Source organism: Podarcis tiliguerta (assembly GCF_965153285.1).
Source record: "Podarcis tiliguerta genome assembly, chromosome: 12".
In the NCBI taxonomy this organism is placed as follows: Eukaryota; Metazoa; Chordata; class Lepidosauria; order Squamata; family Lacertidae; genus Podarcis; species Podarcis tiliguerta.
The window spans coordinates 952,688-968,627 of NC_139545.1; the positions used below are offsets into that span (position 1 = coordinate 952,688).

Consider the following 15,940-nt stretch of genomic DNA (forward strand, 5'->3'; position numbering starts at 1 on the left):
AACCTTTGGCAAGATGGCAAACATTGCGCAGGAACCGCAGGCGACTGCAGCTGTTCCCTCCCCCTCCATCTTGAGAAAGTGTCGTTGGGGGTGGCTACAGCGGTCCTGCATCATAAAAAGCGTGAAGACAGGACAAACAACTCCCCCCCCCCAAAAAAAAACCCCTAGGTCTCCCCCAACAAACGTTTGAGACTAGCTCCCCTAAAAGATGGATCAAACTGCCCTGCAAGGTCTGATAAGCGCCTCCCACAGCTAATCACCTGCCTCAGCAGAAACCCTGCCCCCTCTGACCTTTGTACAGGGAGAGCAGCTAATTAGCCACAAAGAATCACACACACAAGAAAACCCTTTTGGCTCCTTCTTCAGCCGCTGGCCTGCAAGGTCTGATAAGCTCCTCCCACAGCTAATCACCTGCCTCAACAGAAACCCTGCCCCCTCTGACCTTTGCAGAGGGAGAGCAGCTAATCAGCCACAAAGAAACACACACACAAGAAAACCCTTTTTGCTCCTTCTTCAGCTGCTGCCCTGCAAGCTCTCATCCAATCTCTCCTTAAAAACCTCCAAGGAAGGCACTGGCTGTTGACGTTCAAGAGCAGGCTGGTTAGACTTGGGCGAACTGAGCAGGCATCAGGATACATAATAGGAGCTTGAAGGGATAGCTGCAGAATCTGGGTAGACTTGCACAATTTGGCCGAGCTTGCCCCAAGAAATGCCTCCACCTTTGTAGTACTTCTGTAGTAGTAAACAAAACAGGAGGAAGGGAGGCATCAGGTTCATGACAGGCTCCCTGTTGTTACTGGAAGGATCAATGAAGTGCTGAAGCAGCTGCTGCTTTAGAAAAGGCAAATTTGCAGTGTGCTTTGGTGGCAGCAGGGACACGGGTGGTGCTGTGGGTTAAACCACAGAACCTAGGACTTGCCGATCAGAAGGTTGGCGGTTCGAATGCCCATGACGGGGTGAGCTCCCTTTGCTCGGTCCCAGCTCCTGCCAACCTAGCAGTTTGAAAGCCCGCGAAAGTGCAAGTAGATAAATAGGTACCGCTCCAGCGGGAAGGTAAACGGTGTTTCCGTGCGCTGCTCTGGTTCGCCAGAAGCAGCTTAGTCATGCTGGCCACATGACCAGGAAGCTGTATGCCGGCTCCCTTGGCCAATAAAGCGAGATGAGCGCCGCAACCCCCGAGTCGGCCATGACTGGACCTAATGGTCAGGGGTTCCCTTTACCTTTGGTGGCAGCAAGCCTTATTCCAAGCAGTGAGATTGGGTGTATCACAGCAACCGTGCTTTGAGACAGCCACCATAGCAGGCCTCACAGATGACCAGGGTTGTTCTAGAGAACGAGGCAGCTGCCATTAAGCTGTTAAAAACAAGTGTGGTTGCTGCCAAGTCAGCACACACACTTGAGACTCATGAAACACACAGTATTAGTCATAAGGACTGAAGTAAAAAGCAGAGGCTTAAAAAAATCAGCTGCCCCTATAAAAAGCAGGAAATGGACGGGATATTCAGTGGCCCTACTTCCTTGAATTTGTGTGCATTTCCTGCCTTGTACGCTAGGTAGCCACAATAGCCCCTTTGATGGACCATCATCCACTAAGAATGTTCCAACCATTAAGTTCAATAACCTGAACAATCTTAATTGGCATAGATTTATTATTAAAAACTGAAATCATTTTAACTTAGGTCCAAATTTCTACCTGATTTCTATGCAGTGTTTATATGCAACTGACAAAATTTAAAATATCTAAAAATTAGAATTGCTCAAAGCTGTCTCTGTATTTTAATGACCATGAACTGTGTTCATAGCATCTTGTCATGAGTCACTATGCTTGAAGTTTGAATCAACTGCAATGCCATGTCACATGTCCCTGTATCTGTAAATAATCATGGCGAGTTTCCATATACAGTACCATCCTGGGGCTTTAAAGTCAGTGTGTGTAATATGGCCAGGCAGCTGCTTGTGTGCCCCACATATGCTAAATATCACATGCCCCCATACCTGATGATTATGATGATGTATTCATCCACCTGGGTATAACTGGCGATTCTATGAAAGTGAATGATTATTGGGAAAAGGTGGATTTGTAATACCAATATTAATTTCAGATGGATTTTCTGGCCAAGGAAATATTCCTTTTAACTCCCTCTCACTTTTCACATTGCAATAAAAGTTTTGGGCAAACTTCACTTTTCCAGTACCTGCAACCAGACTTTGACATCACTAGAAGCAATACAAAAAGCAAAACAGGACTAGTTTATCTGGCTTTCATAATTATACCTTTTATTTACATTTAAGAAAGAACTCATGGAACTTAACAATAAAACCAAATGCAACTTGTACAGAAAGTTTTAAGTTTTTATTTATCACACATTAAAAAATGAAACACACTATACAAATGATTTTATAGCAGATTACACATGGGCCAAATTAGACTCTCTCAAACTGCTGCCAACATGTATGTATAAATGCTGCCTGGCAACAACTGTTGCTGTATAGCCAATGTATTGATTTAAATGCAAGTAGCATGCAACCTCCAAGGGAGGTTTCAGATTCCTTTCTGTTCTTAAATTAGGTTAAATGGCATTGGTGTCCATATTTACATACTTGAAATGTATCAATCCTGAGCAGGTCTGATGTAATTCCAAGACTGGCAGATGGAAGTCCTAGTCTTGGTTATAAAAATGGAGGTCCAGACGGCAGCAGGCCAACAAGTTCTGTTCTCATTTCTTCAATCACTTAACTACTTGCCACCCAGACAGCTGCTGAGAACCGTTAAGCCAAGTAACTGTAGGTGTCCTTCTCGCCATCCACTCGCTCCAAGTATTCCTTCTCTATTAGAATGTCAATGCACTTCTGAAAACAGAAAGATGTGACATTGTTCATAGCCATTTTAGGAAAAAGGAAAAAGTACTGTATTTTTCTGTCTATAAGATGCCACCTATTTTTGGGGAGTCGAATTTAAGAAAGTGGGGGGAGATCTATCCGTGTATAAGGCGCCCCCAAATTTTGGACATTATTTTTTAGGGGAAAAGCCTAGTCTTATATACAGAAAAATACAGTATGTAAGCTACAGCACTATGCTATAGTACAACTTCAGTATTGTAGCATTTTTTTAATGGGACTTAGGTAGCAATAGAGGGGGGACAGGCTAGAGGCAGTAGCACCAGCATCCCAAGTCTGAACCAAGTTAAATGTCCTCAGAGACGACATAAGCGCAGCAGGCACTGCATGGAGCCAGAGGGTTCTGCTGGGTCTCATCTGAGCAGCACAGGAGTACAGTCAGCCCACAACTTAGTCACATTTAGCTTGTGCGCAATCATTTTCACATGCTTGGCAAAATAGTAATAAATAAAAAGAGGGTGGGCATCTGGGGGGAAAAGACTTTGGGCAATCCCACCTGCCATTGCTCCCAATGTATTTTGACTATACGCAATTCTGGCTTTAGGCGCAATCCCCTGTGTAAGTTGAGGGCTTACTATATCCAAAAAAGAATTTACAGTCACGGGAAATAGAAAGCACACCCTTGAATTCTGTGGTTTTACATGTGAGGGTATAAGAACAACCATCTGCTCCTTACCAGGTCTTAAATTTAGGTAAATACAACCTGAGATGAACAACACATGGCATATTACACTGTGTCATGGTTTATTTCCCCAATACTAGCAGTCATCTGCATTTGATAACAGTAATCTTCGTTACAGCTGATAAAAAGTGTTTGTAAGAGTGCACAGAGCAACTTTAAAAAAACCACACACAACAACCATGGCTTTCTACAAGAACAATCTATGTAATTATAGTAGCTATGTAATTATATAATGATTGTGCACACACACACAAACGGGGGGAAGGGAGAGTGAGATTTTTTAGGGCAGGAAACCTTTCCAACTTGATTCCCTGCAAGGCATCAGAATGTGAATAGTGAAAGGAGTGAAGTCCTTTTTGAAATCCTGCAAAGGGCAGGCAACTTTTGCAAGAGCAAAGGAACAGCAGGTGCTGTTGTAACAAAAAATAGTCACAGACAATATATTGGGAGGTAAGGAACGGTAGAGAGATCTCTACGTGGTGCTCTTGCACAAGAGCCTGGGGTGCGTGTCCAGGAGTCACCTGATCCTAGGTCAGTTTGCCAAAATTGCAGTTTTTCCTTGCTACTGCCCCATAACCCTGAGCGCTGAAATGCAAGACGAAGCTGCCTTCTAGCAATTGTGGATTTACCTCCGTATTGTCTACACTGACTGGGCAGCTTGTGTCCAGAGAAGGAGCAAACTGGTAGTGAGGAGAGTGAGAGGTCACCCAGAACTTGTAGCCACACGTGACCAACCCACCAAAAATGCACTAACCAGCTTCTAGACAAGCACAGACTACAGATGCTGATTTTATTTCTTGGATTTGCTGCAGAAAATCTGTATTTAAATGGGGTAGTATGAGCCGTGATTTGGATGAAGGTGATGTGAGATTAGACACTATGGAAACCTGTCGTGTGGAAGCACCCTTTAAAGTGTTGCTGAAAGTTTTACATTGAAATATAATGAAACAGGATCAGACAGTGTCATAATTCTACTTGAAGCTTGGTATATTTTATGCTAATCCCTATTTTTCTGTATGTGGAAAGGGCTGCAGATGCATACTTCAGGAGAAAGATTTGTTTTTCCAACTACAAGATGGCTCTTTAGACAAACCTTTATTACTGGAACTCGTGGCTTGAACCTTGATGACAGTTGTGTGAGAACTTCTCCCAGCAATTGCTGGTGTTTCAGGACTTTTCTCATCTTCATAATCCTTACAATGGCAGCCTAGCATGCAAGGGGAGGGGGGGAGAATCATTTTAGTCATCCAAGATCAGCCACTGGTTACCAAAAACTTTTGACCAATCACAATTGTTATTATGGAGACCGTGTTTTTATAGCAAAACAAATCTATTTGGCTGTAGGAACATTTCAGCAGAAATAGCCAATCTTACAGATTTTCCCCCTTCTTACTTTATTTCATAAAATTTATATACTGCAGTTTAAATGTTGCTCACTTATGTGTTTGGAACACACAATTTTAAATTCCTAGATGGCAGAATATTTCCTTTATAGTATCACCTGAATTAAGTACCATATATAATCGAGTATAAGCCAATCCGAATATAAGCTGAGGCACCTAATTTTAGCACAAAAAACTGGGAAAACTTATTGACTCGAGTATAAGCCGGTTCACCACACCACAAACCTGGTGGTGGTGGCAAAGGCAGAGGAGGAGGAAGGAACAGCCCAAAAGGGCTCCTTTCAGGCCACTCGTCCCTCTGCCGCTCGCAAGAGGGGCGCAGCGCAGCATAGTGCCTCCCCCAATCGTGGCTCCTGTGCCTGCCCTTGCAAGAGGCGGGCGGCGGGACCAGCGGTGAGAAAGGGCTCCTTTCAGGCCGCTCATCCCTCCGCCGCCACCAGCCGCCTCACTCGAATATGAGCCAAGGGGGGCTTTTTCATCATAAAAAATGTGCTGAAAAAGTCGACTTATACTCGAGTATATACGGTAAATTTAAAAGCCAGCTCTGCATTAGATATCCCACAAGATCAATGAGCAATTCCCTCAATCTAGTCAAGAGACTGACCTCCCCCCTGGCTGCTGCATGGAGGAACCTGCCCTTTGGGACGGAGAGCTGGAAGTTAATGTGGGAGTCACTAAAATACCTGGGCAAGTGCCGCCGCCATTCTACTGCCTCAAAAAACCTTTTTGCTTGTTTGTTTAGATAAGCTGAAGCAGACATGTACTTTTATATGTACATTTGCTTTAAAAACTGTTGGTATTCATTTTATTATGTCTACTGTTTCTAAAATGTTTTCATTGCCATTTTAACGAGCATTGTATACCATTTTATAAAAGGTATTTAAATCCTGCAGGACTGCATTCTGCCCCATGGACAGTTCTATAAGGGACATCTGCGTGCAAAAGGGCCCTGCTCAATCCGGGGCCTCAGGCAGCTGGCCTGGGAAAGATGGGAGGTTTTCAAGAGCCTGTCTGAACAGACCAGGGCAAGATGGAGCAATGGGTCCAACTCTGGTGTTTTCCTTTCTGCTTATAGCCATGAAATCTGTACACTTCTGACACAAACCTCTGGCCAATATGTTACAATCCTGGGAATGAAGCCCCTTTAGCTCTTGTGGGGCTCCTCCAAAAAGAGTCTTCTGTAATTTCACTTTGCTAATCACCAATATTAACCATTGCAGAGGTAAGTTCTGTTAAAAGCAAAATTATTTCATAATTCTGCCAGCCATGAGAACAAAGAGAATCCCACTAGATAAAGCTCAGCAATATTCAGAACTTCTGCACATGGTCCAAGTTCCTGAGCTACCTATTCCAATTCACCTGGATTAGTAGTTTTCGGTCTTCCTCTATATTCTTATGTGTAGCTTCCTGTTCTTGTTTCTGCTCAGTCTTCATTGGCACATTAATGTTCACTCGCAATTTTTTGCTGCCAGGAGAAAGGCAGATAAATAACTTTACAATGCACAGATAAAGAAAAACAACAACTATAGAACTGCCTGGAAATTTTACTAGATAAAAAATGTATGAGCCCTATTCCACTTACTGGCTTTGCCTTTTTACTTTTCACTTCGGTGCATTGAGGAATGTTCTCCTTTGGCCGAGGGCTGCAGGCATCCTGGGGGGGGCCACAGCCTCTCCTTTCCCCCCTCCCCAGCACACAGGCTTCCTCCCTCCCTCAGCCACTCATTCTCCCTCTCCACCTCCCAGGCCACTGCCTGCCTAGGTGCTCCTGGGCAAGAGAATGCCAGAAGGTCTTCTCGCAGGTGCTAAGGCAGCCCCATGCCAAAGCAGAAGGCAGACTCTCCCTCCAGCGTGTTCTGTGTCAGCCCTCTGCCCAGGGCAGCTGGAGCATCTTGTGGAAGGCACTCAAAGACATGGACTTTGGTAGACTGAGAAACTGGATGGATGGACACCATGGATGGGCCCCTAGGACGGACACAGCAGGACTTCTCCTGCATTCTCATGACGTAGAAGGCTGCAATAAGACTTTAAATGGCAGGGGAAATGTGCTGGGAATTGGGGACAGGAAGGGGCTGCAGGGGGGACAATGCAATTGACACGGCTCTTTCCCTTCCCCCTTCTGAGTCCTCAAGACGGCTTGTTTATTTTGCCCCCATTTTCATTTTAAAAAACTGATATACAGTGGTGCCCCGCAAGATGAATGCCTCGCAAGACGGAAAACCCGCTAGACGAAAGGGTTTTCCGTTTTGGAGGTGCTTCGCAGGACGAATTTGCTATGGGCTTGCTTCGCAAGACAAAAATGCCTTGCGATTCCTGGGGTTTTTTTTCCGCTCCCCACCCCCTTTTTCTAAGGCACTAAGCTGCTAATAGCCTTTTAGCAGCTAATCCGCTAATCCCTTAAGCCTTTAATAGCTGCTAATAGCCGCTAAACCGCTAATAGCACTAATCCGCTAATGGGCTTGCTTTGCAAGACGAAAAAACCGCTAGACGAAGAGACTCACAGAACGGATTCTTTTCGTCTTGCGAGGCACCACTGTAAAGACATTTCCAAGGAGATGCAATGGTTCCAATTGTATTCTTTAAATATTCCTATATATGCACTTTCTTACATTTATGCTTACTTGCAAGCCAACTTCTGTTGTTTAAACAACGCCAACTCAACCATTTAGAATCACAATATTAACATCCAAGTTATTTTCAAATATGACTAAACGAGGGCATTCCCAGTGAAGTTGTGGAACTCTCTCCCCAGAGGTGTGTCTAGCACATTCGCTAAACAATTTCCTGCAACTAAAGTTGAGGTGTATATGTTTAGGACCTCTTCTACTTTTGTCACTGAAATTTCTTTTAAACTGTTTTTCATGCTGTGCTTTGAATTGTTGTGGCCTGGCACGTGTACCCAGGGCACCTTAGGGTGTAGGGCAGGTAACAAATCAAATTATTAATGTATAATAATAATAATCATCATCATCATCATCATCATCAGGGACGCGGGTGGCGCTGTGGGTGAAACCTCAGCGCCTAGGACTTGCCGATCGCATGGTCGGCGGTTCGAATCCCTGCAGCGGGGTGTGCTCCCATCGTTCGGTCCCAGCGCCTGCCAACCTAGCAGTTCGAAAAGCACTCCCGGGTGCAAGCAGATAAATAGGGACTGCTTACTAGCGGGAAGGTAAACAGCGTTTCCATGTGCTGCGCTGGCTCGCCAGATGCAGCTTGTCACGCTGGCCACGTGACCCGGAAGTGTCTTCGGACAGCGCTGCCCCCCGGCCTCTTAAGCGAGATGGGCGCGCAACCCCAGAGTCGGACACGACTGGCTCATACGGGCAGGGGCACCTTTACCTTTACATAATAATAATAATAATAATAATAATAATAATAATAATAATAGCAGCAACAGCAGCAGCAGCAGCAATCACTGTTCTTCCAACAAGTAGCATTTGCCAGAAGCACTAATCCACCTTATGGCAGATTCAAAAGGCTTTTTACCCCAATCATTAATTTTATTATTATTATTTATTAAATTTGTAAAGGTAAAGGACCCCTTGGTAAAGCCCAATCGTGGACTCTGGGGTTGCGGCGCTGATCTCGCTTTACTGGCCAAGGGAGTAAACATTTGTCCGCAGACAGTTTTTCTGGGTCATGTGGCCAGCATGACTAAGCCACTTCTGGTGAACCAGAGCAATGCACAGAAACGCCGTTTACCTTCCTGCCAGAGTGGTACCTATTTATCTACTTGCACTTTGACGTGCTTTCGAACTGCTAGGTTGGCAGGAGCTGGGACAGAACAACGGGAGCTCACAAGGTCTTTCAAAATTCAGTCATTGTGAAACAGCATTTCAAATTCTAAAAATATACTGCAACAAATTACACAGTTCTAAGAAAGAAATCTTCTACGGTTATGCATAAATGGCTTATATTAGTTGATCTGCCTTACTTTTTGTAACCAAGATAAAGTTTTATTAAGGTATCTGGCTTCAACTCCACCTCGTCGACATTTGCATTTTCATCTTCCAACACCTACAAACAAAAGAAACAATGCAGGAAAAAGTTGTCAACAAATCATTTCTCTCACATCCTACCCCAGCAAATCAAGAAGACTTACCAGCAACTTTGACTTTAGCAAAATCTGTAGAACTTGTCCCAAAATATCCTAAAAGACAAAGGGAAGGGGGAAATATTAGTCCTTCATTCCATTTATAGGTAGGAGCACACATACTTATTTTGCAGCTGATGGGGAAGAAAGCAGAGTGCTTCACTGCAAGCGCATTGGTGCATTAGTGTGTTAGGTTTCCCCTCCCTCAAATATTATACCCTAAAGAAAGACAAAATTAAGAAAAGCAAAATGCCATCCTGGGCTCTGCACTGTGAAGAAGGGCCGGATATGAAATGAACAATATAAAATTCCACAAAAGTGGAATGGTGCAGATTAAGTATTTTACTTCACTTCTACTAGATATGGGAAAGGTCAAAGAGTTTATTATCCAGGGCGCTCCAGCTCTACCTCCCTCAACCAAATCCAAGAAGAACCCTTTTATGGCTTTGAAGGTTTCACCATATTAATGTCTTTCTAGCCTGCCATTAGTCATCAGAGCTAGGAAGCCTGCTTTCTTTTTAAAATGAAAGACGAAATTGTCAAGATCTAAATTTTGGAATTAAAAAAAGCCTCCAAGAGTGCAATAAAAGCGAGGATATTGTTGGGTTTCCAGAGGCCTACAGCAAAAACAAATGCTTGGGAAACTTACTGTGAACGTAACAAACGCTTACCATTTTTATCTGAGTACTGTCTGTCAGTTGTTGAACAGTGTAGGCATCTTCTGTGTTATATTGCAGCAAGATTGCCATTTGGAATGTAGATGCCTTCAAGGAAAAAATGGGACAAATGTTCTTTTTGAAATAAAATCCAAATTTAAGCAACTCAGAAATGATTTTACTGCTTCATACAAAAAGCAAAGCAAACTCTAGAGCAAACCTGTTCTCCTAGACTCAGCTGTTCTGCTTTTTGTACAAATTCTTATTTTTAAAAACCCCTTCCTCCTGATCATTTTTAAAAATCTGGATTATGAATAAAAGCCTATTCATGAAATGTTCCAAAAGACTTTCTCCCCACCAAGAGCCTCAGGACACAAAGCAGACAAATGAACAGAAGAGCTCGTCTGCGTTTCAGTCCCTTTCTAAGGGCATCCAAACTTTTTTCAAAGAGGGACAGATTTGATGAAGTGAACATGCCAAAGTTGTTGAGCTTTTTTTAGGGTTTTGCCACAGGAAATAAACTGCCACAGGGGCTAGATTAGGCCCCCAAAACAGACTTTGGACATGCCTGCTTTTCAAATGAGCCAACTGGAAGTGTTAGCTATTTTGGCTTTACAGAGCAGCCTTCGCCAAGGACTCCTCTAAAATCGGTTCACGGATGCGTGTGTATGCTCAGGACTTTGCTATCAAGAGCCAGCCAAGAGCCTTATAGGAGTGAGAACGATGCAGGGGAGGGAGAAGAAAGTAGAAAGTGGCTATTTAAACCATTAACGGGCAGCATAAAAATGAATCTGGGGAGAGATGCAGCTCCTGTGTCTCACTCCTTTGCACCAAACCAAACCTCACTCCAGCCTGTATACTTCCTTATTCTGGGAGATAAAGCAGCTTCCGCAAGCTGCTCTCCATATGCAAACGTAACTCTAAGAGCAGCAGTCAAGTACGGATTTCTAAATTTGTGGAACTGACTCTCACAAGAGCTAGTGGACTCGCCTCCCTTGGAGGTTTTTGAGCAGAGGTTGCGTGGCCATCTGTCCTGGATGCTTTGGCTGAGATTCCTGCATTGCAGGGGGTTGGACTAGATGACCCTGGGGTCCCTTCCAACTCTACAATCCTATGATCCTACGAACTCTATACTTAGTGACTGATACTTGTAGAACCTTCGTATCAACAGCACCTTACCTGTAAAGTGTATCTGTTTTTGAAGCAATTGGTAACCAGTTCCCCTTTGGAGAGCTGATACAACCAGGTCAGTTTTCTTCCACTATGGCGACTAGCGTAAAAAGCAGTAAATCTCTGGTAACTGCGCTCCAGCTACATATTGCATAGCAAAGCAAAAACACAGCCATGTAAATGTCACGTTTTCAGCCTTATTTTACCAACCTAGTTTTAAAATCAGATTAGACCTTTTATCAGCGTGTCTTCATTGAAAAACAAAAGGGCATTTGCAATATGCCTGTAATAGAATTGAAACAATGTGCAGGAAGCTCCTGCACTGTAACAGAAAAAGCCCTTATGATGTTCCCTGGGTTCCCAACAAGGGCTTATCGCCCGGAGGTCACTAAGATCAGTACCTCAACTGCCCCGCTGAGTTCAGACGTCCCTCAAAATACCTGCTGCCATTAGCCACTGACTTAAGAGAGCAAGAGAATTCTCCCTTTATATTTTTATTCCATTACAGCTAACCCAGAGTCCCCTTAGAATCCAGCCAGACCAGAAGACAGACAGTTCCAAATAAATACACTAGTTTAATTAAGGGACCTAATTACATTCAGAATATGCCTTCTTTACACAGGGTTACTATAGTTCCAGATTCCTGATCTAACATAACTGCCCAGCTTATGTCACTGACCGTAATAAAAAAGGTACCTTAGGTTTCAGAATAGCATCCTATTTAAAATACAGTTTCATCCACCTCCCTTACAGCTACACTCTCCAGCCAGTTGCTCACTTTGACTCCTCCCGACATCCTCTTCCACTCCCCCCTACTGTGAATACTGTGGAGGAATGAATATCCACCAGCAATTCTGCAAGAACTGCCTGGCTCTTATTGAGGAAGGCAGTCCAAAAGCAAGAATACAGACAGAAGGCAAGAGTTCCCTTTCTTTTGACTGCAGAGATTCAAGTGCTGCCTAGTACAGAAAGCATGCTGAAACTGGACTGTTCTCGAAATGAAGTGGAGAGGTTGGAACAGCAATTCATTGTAAAATCTGACCATACGCCATCGCGGTTAAATGTGTTTCTCCAGACCTCTCTGGGGTGTTGTGATTCCTGCACTGAGGGGGTTGGACTAGATGACTCTGGAAGTCCCTTCTGACTCTACCACTCTATGATTCTTGGTCTGCTTTACATCTGTGACAGCCACCCACTAATACCCCACCATTTCAAGTGTTTAAGGAGCATTTTACAGATGGCTCTCATCCAGACTGAACACATTATAGTAAGTGCTCACTGAACTGTACACCTCATAGATGTGGGAGGCGGGGAAGCCACCTTTATAAATTGCACAAAGCACCTTGGCTTCATTCATTCATTCGTCCCACAGATTACAACCCTCATGTAAATGGAAATGCAAGCTTAAAACACTAATGCACCCACCTCTGAGGGGAGAGCAAATGCACAAGACATTTGGAAGGGCCACGATCCGGAGCTCAGAACCTGTATGCTAAAGTCCACTGGAAGAGAAAAAAGGAAAACACATATACACTCTTTCTTTCAGTATTTATATACTGAATATATAAAAACAGAGCTTTCTGTTCTTTCAAATAAAATGTATTGGGGAAGATTAAATAGGCTTATATTTAAAACTTAGGGTCTAATAGATCACATTTTGAATTACAGTAGCTCTTGCCAAATTAGACCAAATATGAGCCAGTTGCACAAATAGTATGTCCAATGCACTTTTGAGTTAACCAAACCTACAAGACGACCGACACCACTGGCACGAGACACTTTGCTCGACTCAAACACATTTTACCAACACTTGCTTATTCTTGAGAGCAAAAATTGTCATTTCTTCATCAATTGTTCACTTTCATCACAAAAAAAAAAAAAAAAAGAAATTGGCTACTCAACCATTCAGGTTCTAAAACAAATAGTTAGATTAACTTACAATCCAATGGCTCCGAATTGGACAGGTGCTTTTTAAACTGTTCATTCAAGTCTTTGCTTACACCAATATCTTGGAACATCCTCTGAAGCTTTGAGGTGTACTCAAAGCCACAAGCTTGCTGTAATTAACCACAGAACAGTTTATGAGAGAGGAGAAAAGACCCACACATCTTACAGCAGGACCCAGTTTCCAAAATTATCCAATAGTAGAAACTACCACGAACAAAACACACCTATTTAAAAAGGCGGAAATTCCAGACATAAGGCAGCCCTAGCTGAGCAGAACTAGAACACAGCAAAGCCAACAGGAAGAGCAACCACACAGCAATAAATTTGTAACTTGTCATGGTTGAGGTCTACCTCAAGTTGCAGAAGACAGACACACAAGTGTTATGATCCCCCCTCTTGTTAATTTGACCCTACCAGTCACTGGGCTAGAATGGGTTCCTCAAAGGCAAACCTAATGGGAAAGTTGGATTGTTGCTTCACCTCACTCGCTATTGTTTTTCACAGGCATGTAGACAATTGAGAAAAGCCCAGACTGTCACTTTTGTGAGCTTACTTGGGATGTTGTAGCTCAGTGGCAGAGAACGGGCTTCACATGTAGAAGGTGTTTTAAAAAAAAAACCAAATGGCAGGGCTGGAAAATATCTCTGACTTGAGACTGCAGACACCAGTCAGCACTGACATATTGAATTTGATACTACAGTGGTGCCCCGCAAGACGAATGCCTCGCAAGACGGAAAACCCGCAAGACGAAAGGGTTTTCCGTTTGCAGAGGCGCTTCGCAAGACGAATTTCCCTATGGGCTTGCTTCGCAAGACGAAAAATGACGAAAAAAATTGAATTTTTTTTCCGCTCCAAAACCCCTTATTTTGAATCGCTAAGCTGCTAAAAGCATTTTAGCAGCAAAACCGCTAATCTCCCAAGCATTAAAAAGCTGTTTTTAGCCCTTAAAATGTCAATAGCGCTAATAGCGCTACTCCGTCAATGGGCTTGCTTCGCAAGACGAAAAAACCGCAAGACGAAAAGACCCGCGGAATGGATTATTTTCGTCTTGCGAGGCACCACTGTATACCTAAGAGCTTCATGGTTCTTATGCTGTTTAATTATCCTGAATAACCCCCAAACTAAGACTGAGCAGGCTCTTCCCAGCCACTGACAGCCAGCTTGTGTGCCACAGCCACACAAACGAATCACCAGGAGTCGCTGTGTGACAGAATTTGTAGAGGCTCTTTTGGCCTATAGATGCTTCAGCAACATTCACTAAGAAAGTTTGGTGAGCCGTTTGGAGGCTGATTACTATTCTACAGCCATCTAACTCTAGTAAAGGAAGTATGTAAGAATCCCAGTACATAAAAAAGAGAAAATCCAACCAGCATGCTTATGTATTTTTCTCGGGATTCTTTTAGTGTGGGAGTGGGGAGCCTTATTTGTCTTCCACCAGCATAGCTGACAGTCAGGGTGAGGGAAACTGTATTCTAGCACCTTCTGGAGGGGCTGCTTTGCAGTGCAATCCTGGAAAGGAAGGTGGTGAGGGAGAGGCCCAAAGACAACTCACCTTCAGTTTGGAGATCATGCTTGCCTCAGCATCATCACTAGCACTGTTCTGGTGCACAAGCCGTTTTGCCAACATTTTGGCATAGAATTTTTGAAATACGTCTTTGTCTTCAATATACTTAAAGACAACCATCTGGAAAAAGCATGTATTCTTAGTATTATTTTCTAAATGCAAACAATTCAAAAGTATTCAAAGACAAAATCTCAACTTTCAGCTCACTAAAATATTACAACACTTTTAAAAACATTTAAGATTTCAAACCTTTCAAATCTTTCAGAACATGTAGCACAATATAAATTTACATAAATGTAAGCATACACAAACCAATGTTCACTTTAATTATTTTTAAGGGTTGTAACAAATAGTTTAAAACATATGCACAGATGTTGATAAGTTTTCTTCCACAATTCTCTCAATCTTCATTCAATTTTCATTCTAAAGCAGTCTGCAAAAAGAATTACTTGAATGCAGAATACAGCTTAGAGTAAGAACCTTACCACTTGATTGAGTGTGTCTTCAAGCTCGGCTTCCTCTGGATTCTTTGAGCTGTGGTAAAAAGGGCATCATTTTTGTTACAGTTCAACATGCTTACCATTTGCAATTCATAAAATCTCCTTTACTTTCCAGTACAAGCAGCTCAGGATACACACAGCTTAGTTGCAGCAATAAAGCTCTCCAAAAGGCAGCAGTTTACAACAATTAAGCAGCATCTAACCCATGGGTAGGGATGCAGGTGGCGCTGTGGGTTAAACCACAGAACCTAGGACGTGCCGATAAGAAGGTTGGTGGTTCGAATCCCCGCAACGGGTGAGCTCCTGTTGCTTGGTCCCTGCTCCTGCCAACCTAGCAGTTCGAAAGCACGCCAAAGTGCAAGTAGATAAATAGGTACCGCTCCGGCGGGAAGGTAAACGGTGTTTCTGTGTGCTGCTCTGGTTCGCCAGAAGCGGCTTAGTCATGCTGGCCACATGACCATGCTGAGCTGTACGCCGGCTCCCTCAGCCAATAAAGCAAGATGAGCGCTGCAACCCCAGAGTCGGCCACGACTGGACCTAATGGTCAGAGGTCCCTTTACCTTTACCTTAACCCATGGGTAAACTAAGGGCCAGGGCCCAAATCCGGCCAAATCGCCTTCCAAGTCTGGCCCACGGACGGGCTGGGAATCAGCATGTTTTTACATGAGTAGAATGTGTGCTTTTATTTAAAATGTATCTCTGGGTTATTTGTGGGGCATAGGAATTCATTCATTCCCCCCCCCCTAAATATAGTCCGGCCCCCCCCACAAGGTCTGAGGGACAGTAGACTGGCCCCCTGCTGAAAAAGTTTGCTGACCCCTGATCTAACCGTTCCCAAGCATTGTACCAACAGGAATGTTAGTCTCCCCCAGACAGACTGGACACTGATCTCTCACTGAACTGCTGCTCCCTTACCTACCCTCTTTTACTGCTGTGAGTCATGAATGAATGAACCAGGAAATCCTGCAGATATTTTAGCGCAAGATTTTTCTTAATCCTGGAAGACTGCATCCTCATTAAAGAGTGC

The 15,940-nt window shown here is 43.6% G+C and overlaps 1 protein-coding gene and 1 long non-coding RNA gene across 3 annotated transcripts in view; one reads left to right on the forward strand and one right to left on the reverse strand.

Moving 5' to 3' along the window:
- Window positions 1–2,256: 2,256 nt before the first annotated feature.
- CUL1 (cullin 1) overlaps window positions 2,257–15,940 on the reverse strand; it is a 43,539-nt gene continuing 29,855 nt past the window's right edge. The window contains exons 12-22 of one of the 2 annotated variants that reach the window (XR_014503863.1): window positions 14,899–14,947; window positions 14,402–14,533; window positions 12,842–12,959; window positions 12,328–12,404; window positions 10,912–11,043; window positions 9,748–9,840; window positions 9,086–9,133; window positions 7,515–9,000; window positions 6,343–7,154; window positions 4,674–4,787; window positions 2,257–2,850 (exon numbers count right to left, since the gene is read on the reverse strand). Coding sequence is in view for 1 of the 2 variants with exons in the window: in XM_083407042.1 (XP_083263168.1) it covers window positions 2,770–2,850; window positions 4,674–4,787; window positions 6,343–6,448; window positions 8,918–9,000; window positions 9,086–9,133; window positions 9,748–9,840; window positions 10,912–11,043; window positions 12,328–12,404; window positions 12,842–12,959; window positions 14,402–14,533; window positions 14,899–14,947 (1,033 nt within the window). In the remaining variant the exon portion in view is untranslated. The remainder of the gene's footprint in view (window positions 2,851–4,673; window positions 4,788–6,342; window positions 7,155–7,514; window positions 9,001–9,085; window positions 9,134–9,747; window positions 9,841–10,911; window positions 11,044–12,327; window positions 12,405–12,841; window positions 12,960–14,401; window positions 14,534–14,898; window positions 14,948–15,940) is intronic. The other variant, XM_083407042.1, reaches the window with a different exon arrangement.
- Window positions 7,471–15,940, forward strand: part of LOC310661331 — a 125,222-nt gene continuing 116,752 nt past the window's right edge. Inside the window, exon 1 of the long non-coding RNA XR_014503909.1 lies at window positions 7,471–7,518. This is a non-coding gene — a long non-coding RNA (uncharacterized lncRNA). The remainder of the gene's footprint in view (window positions 7,519–15,940) is intronic.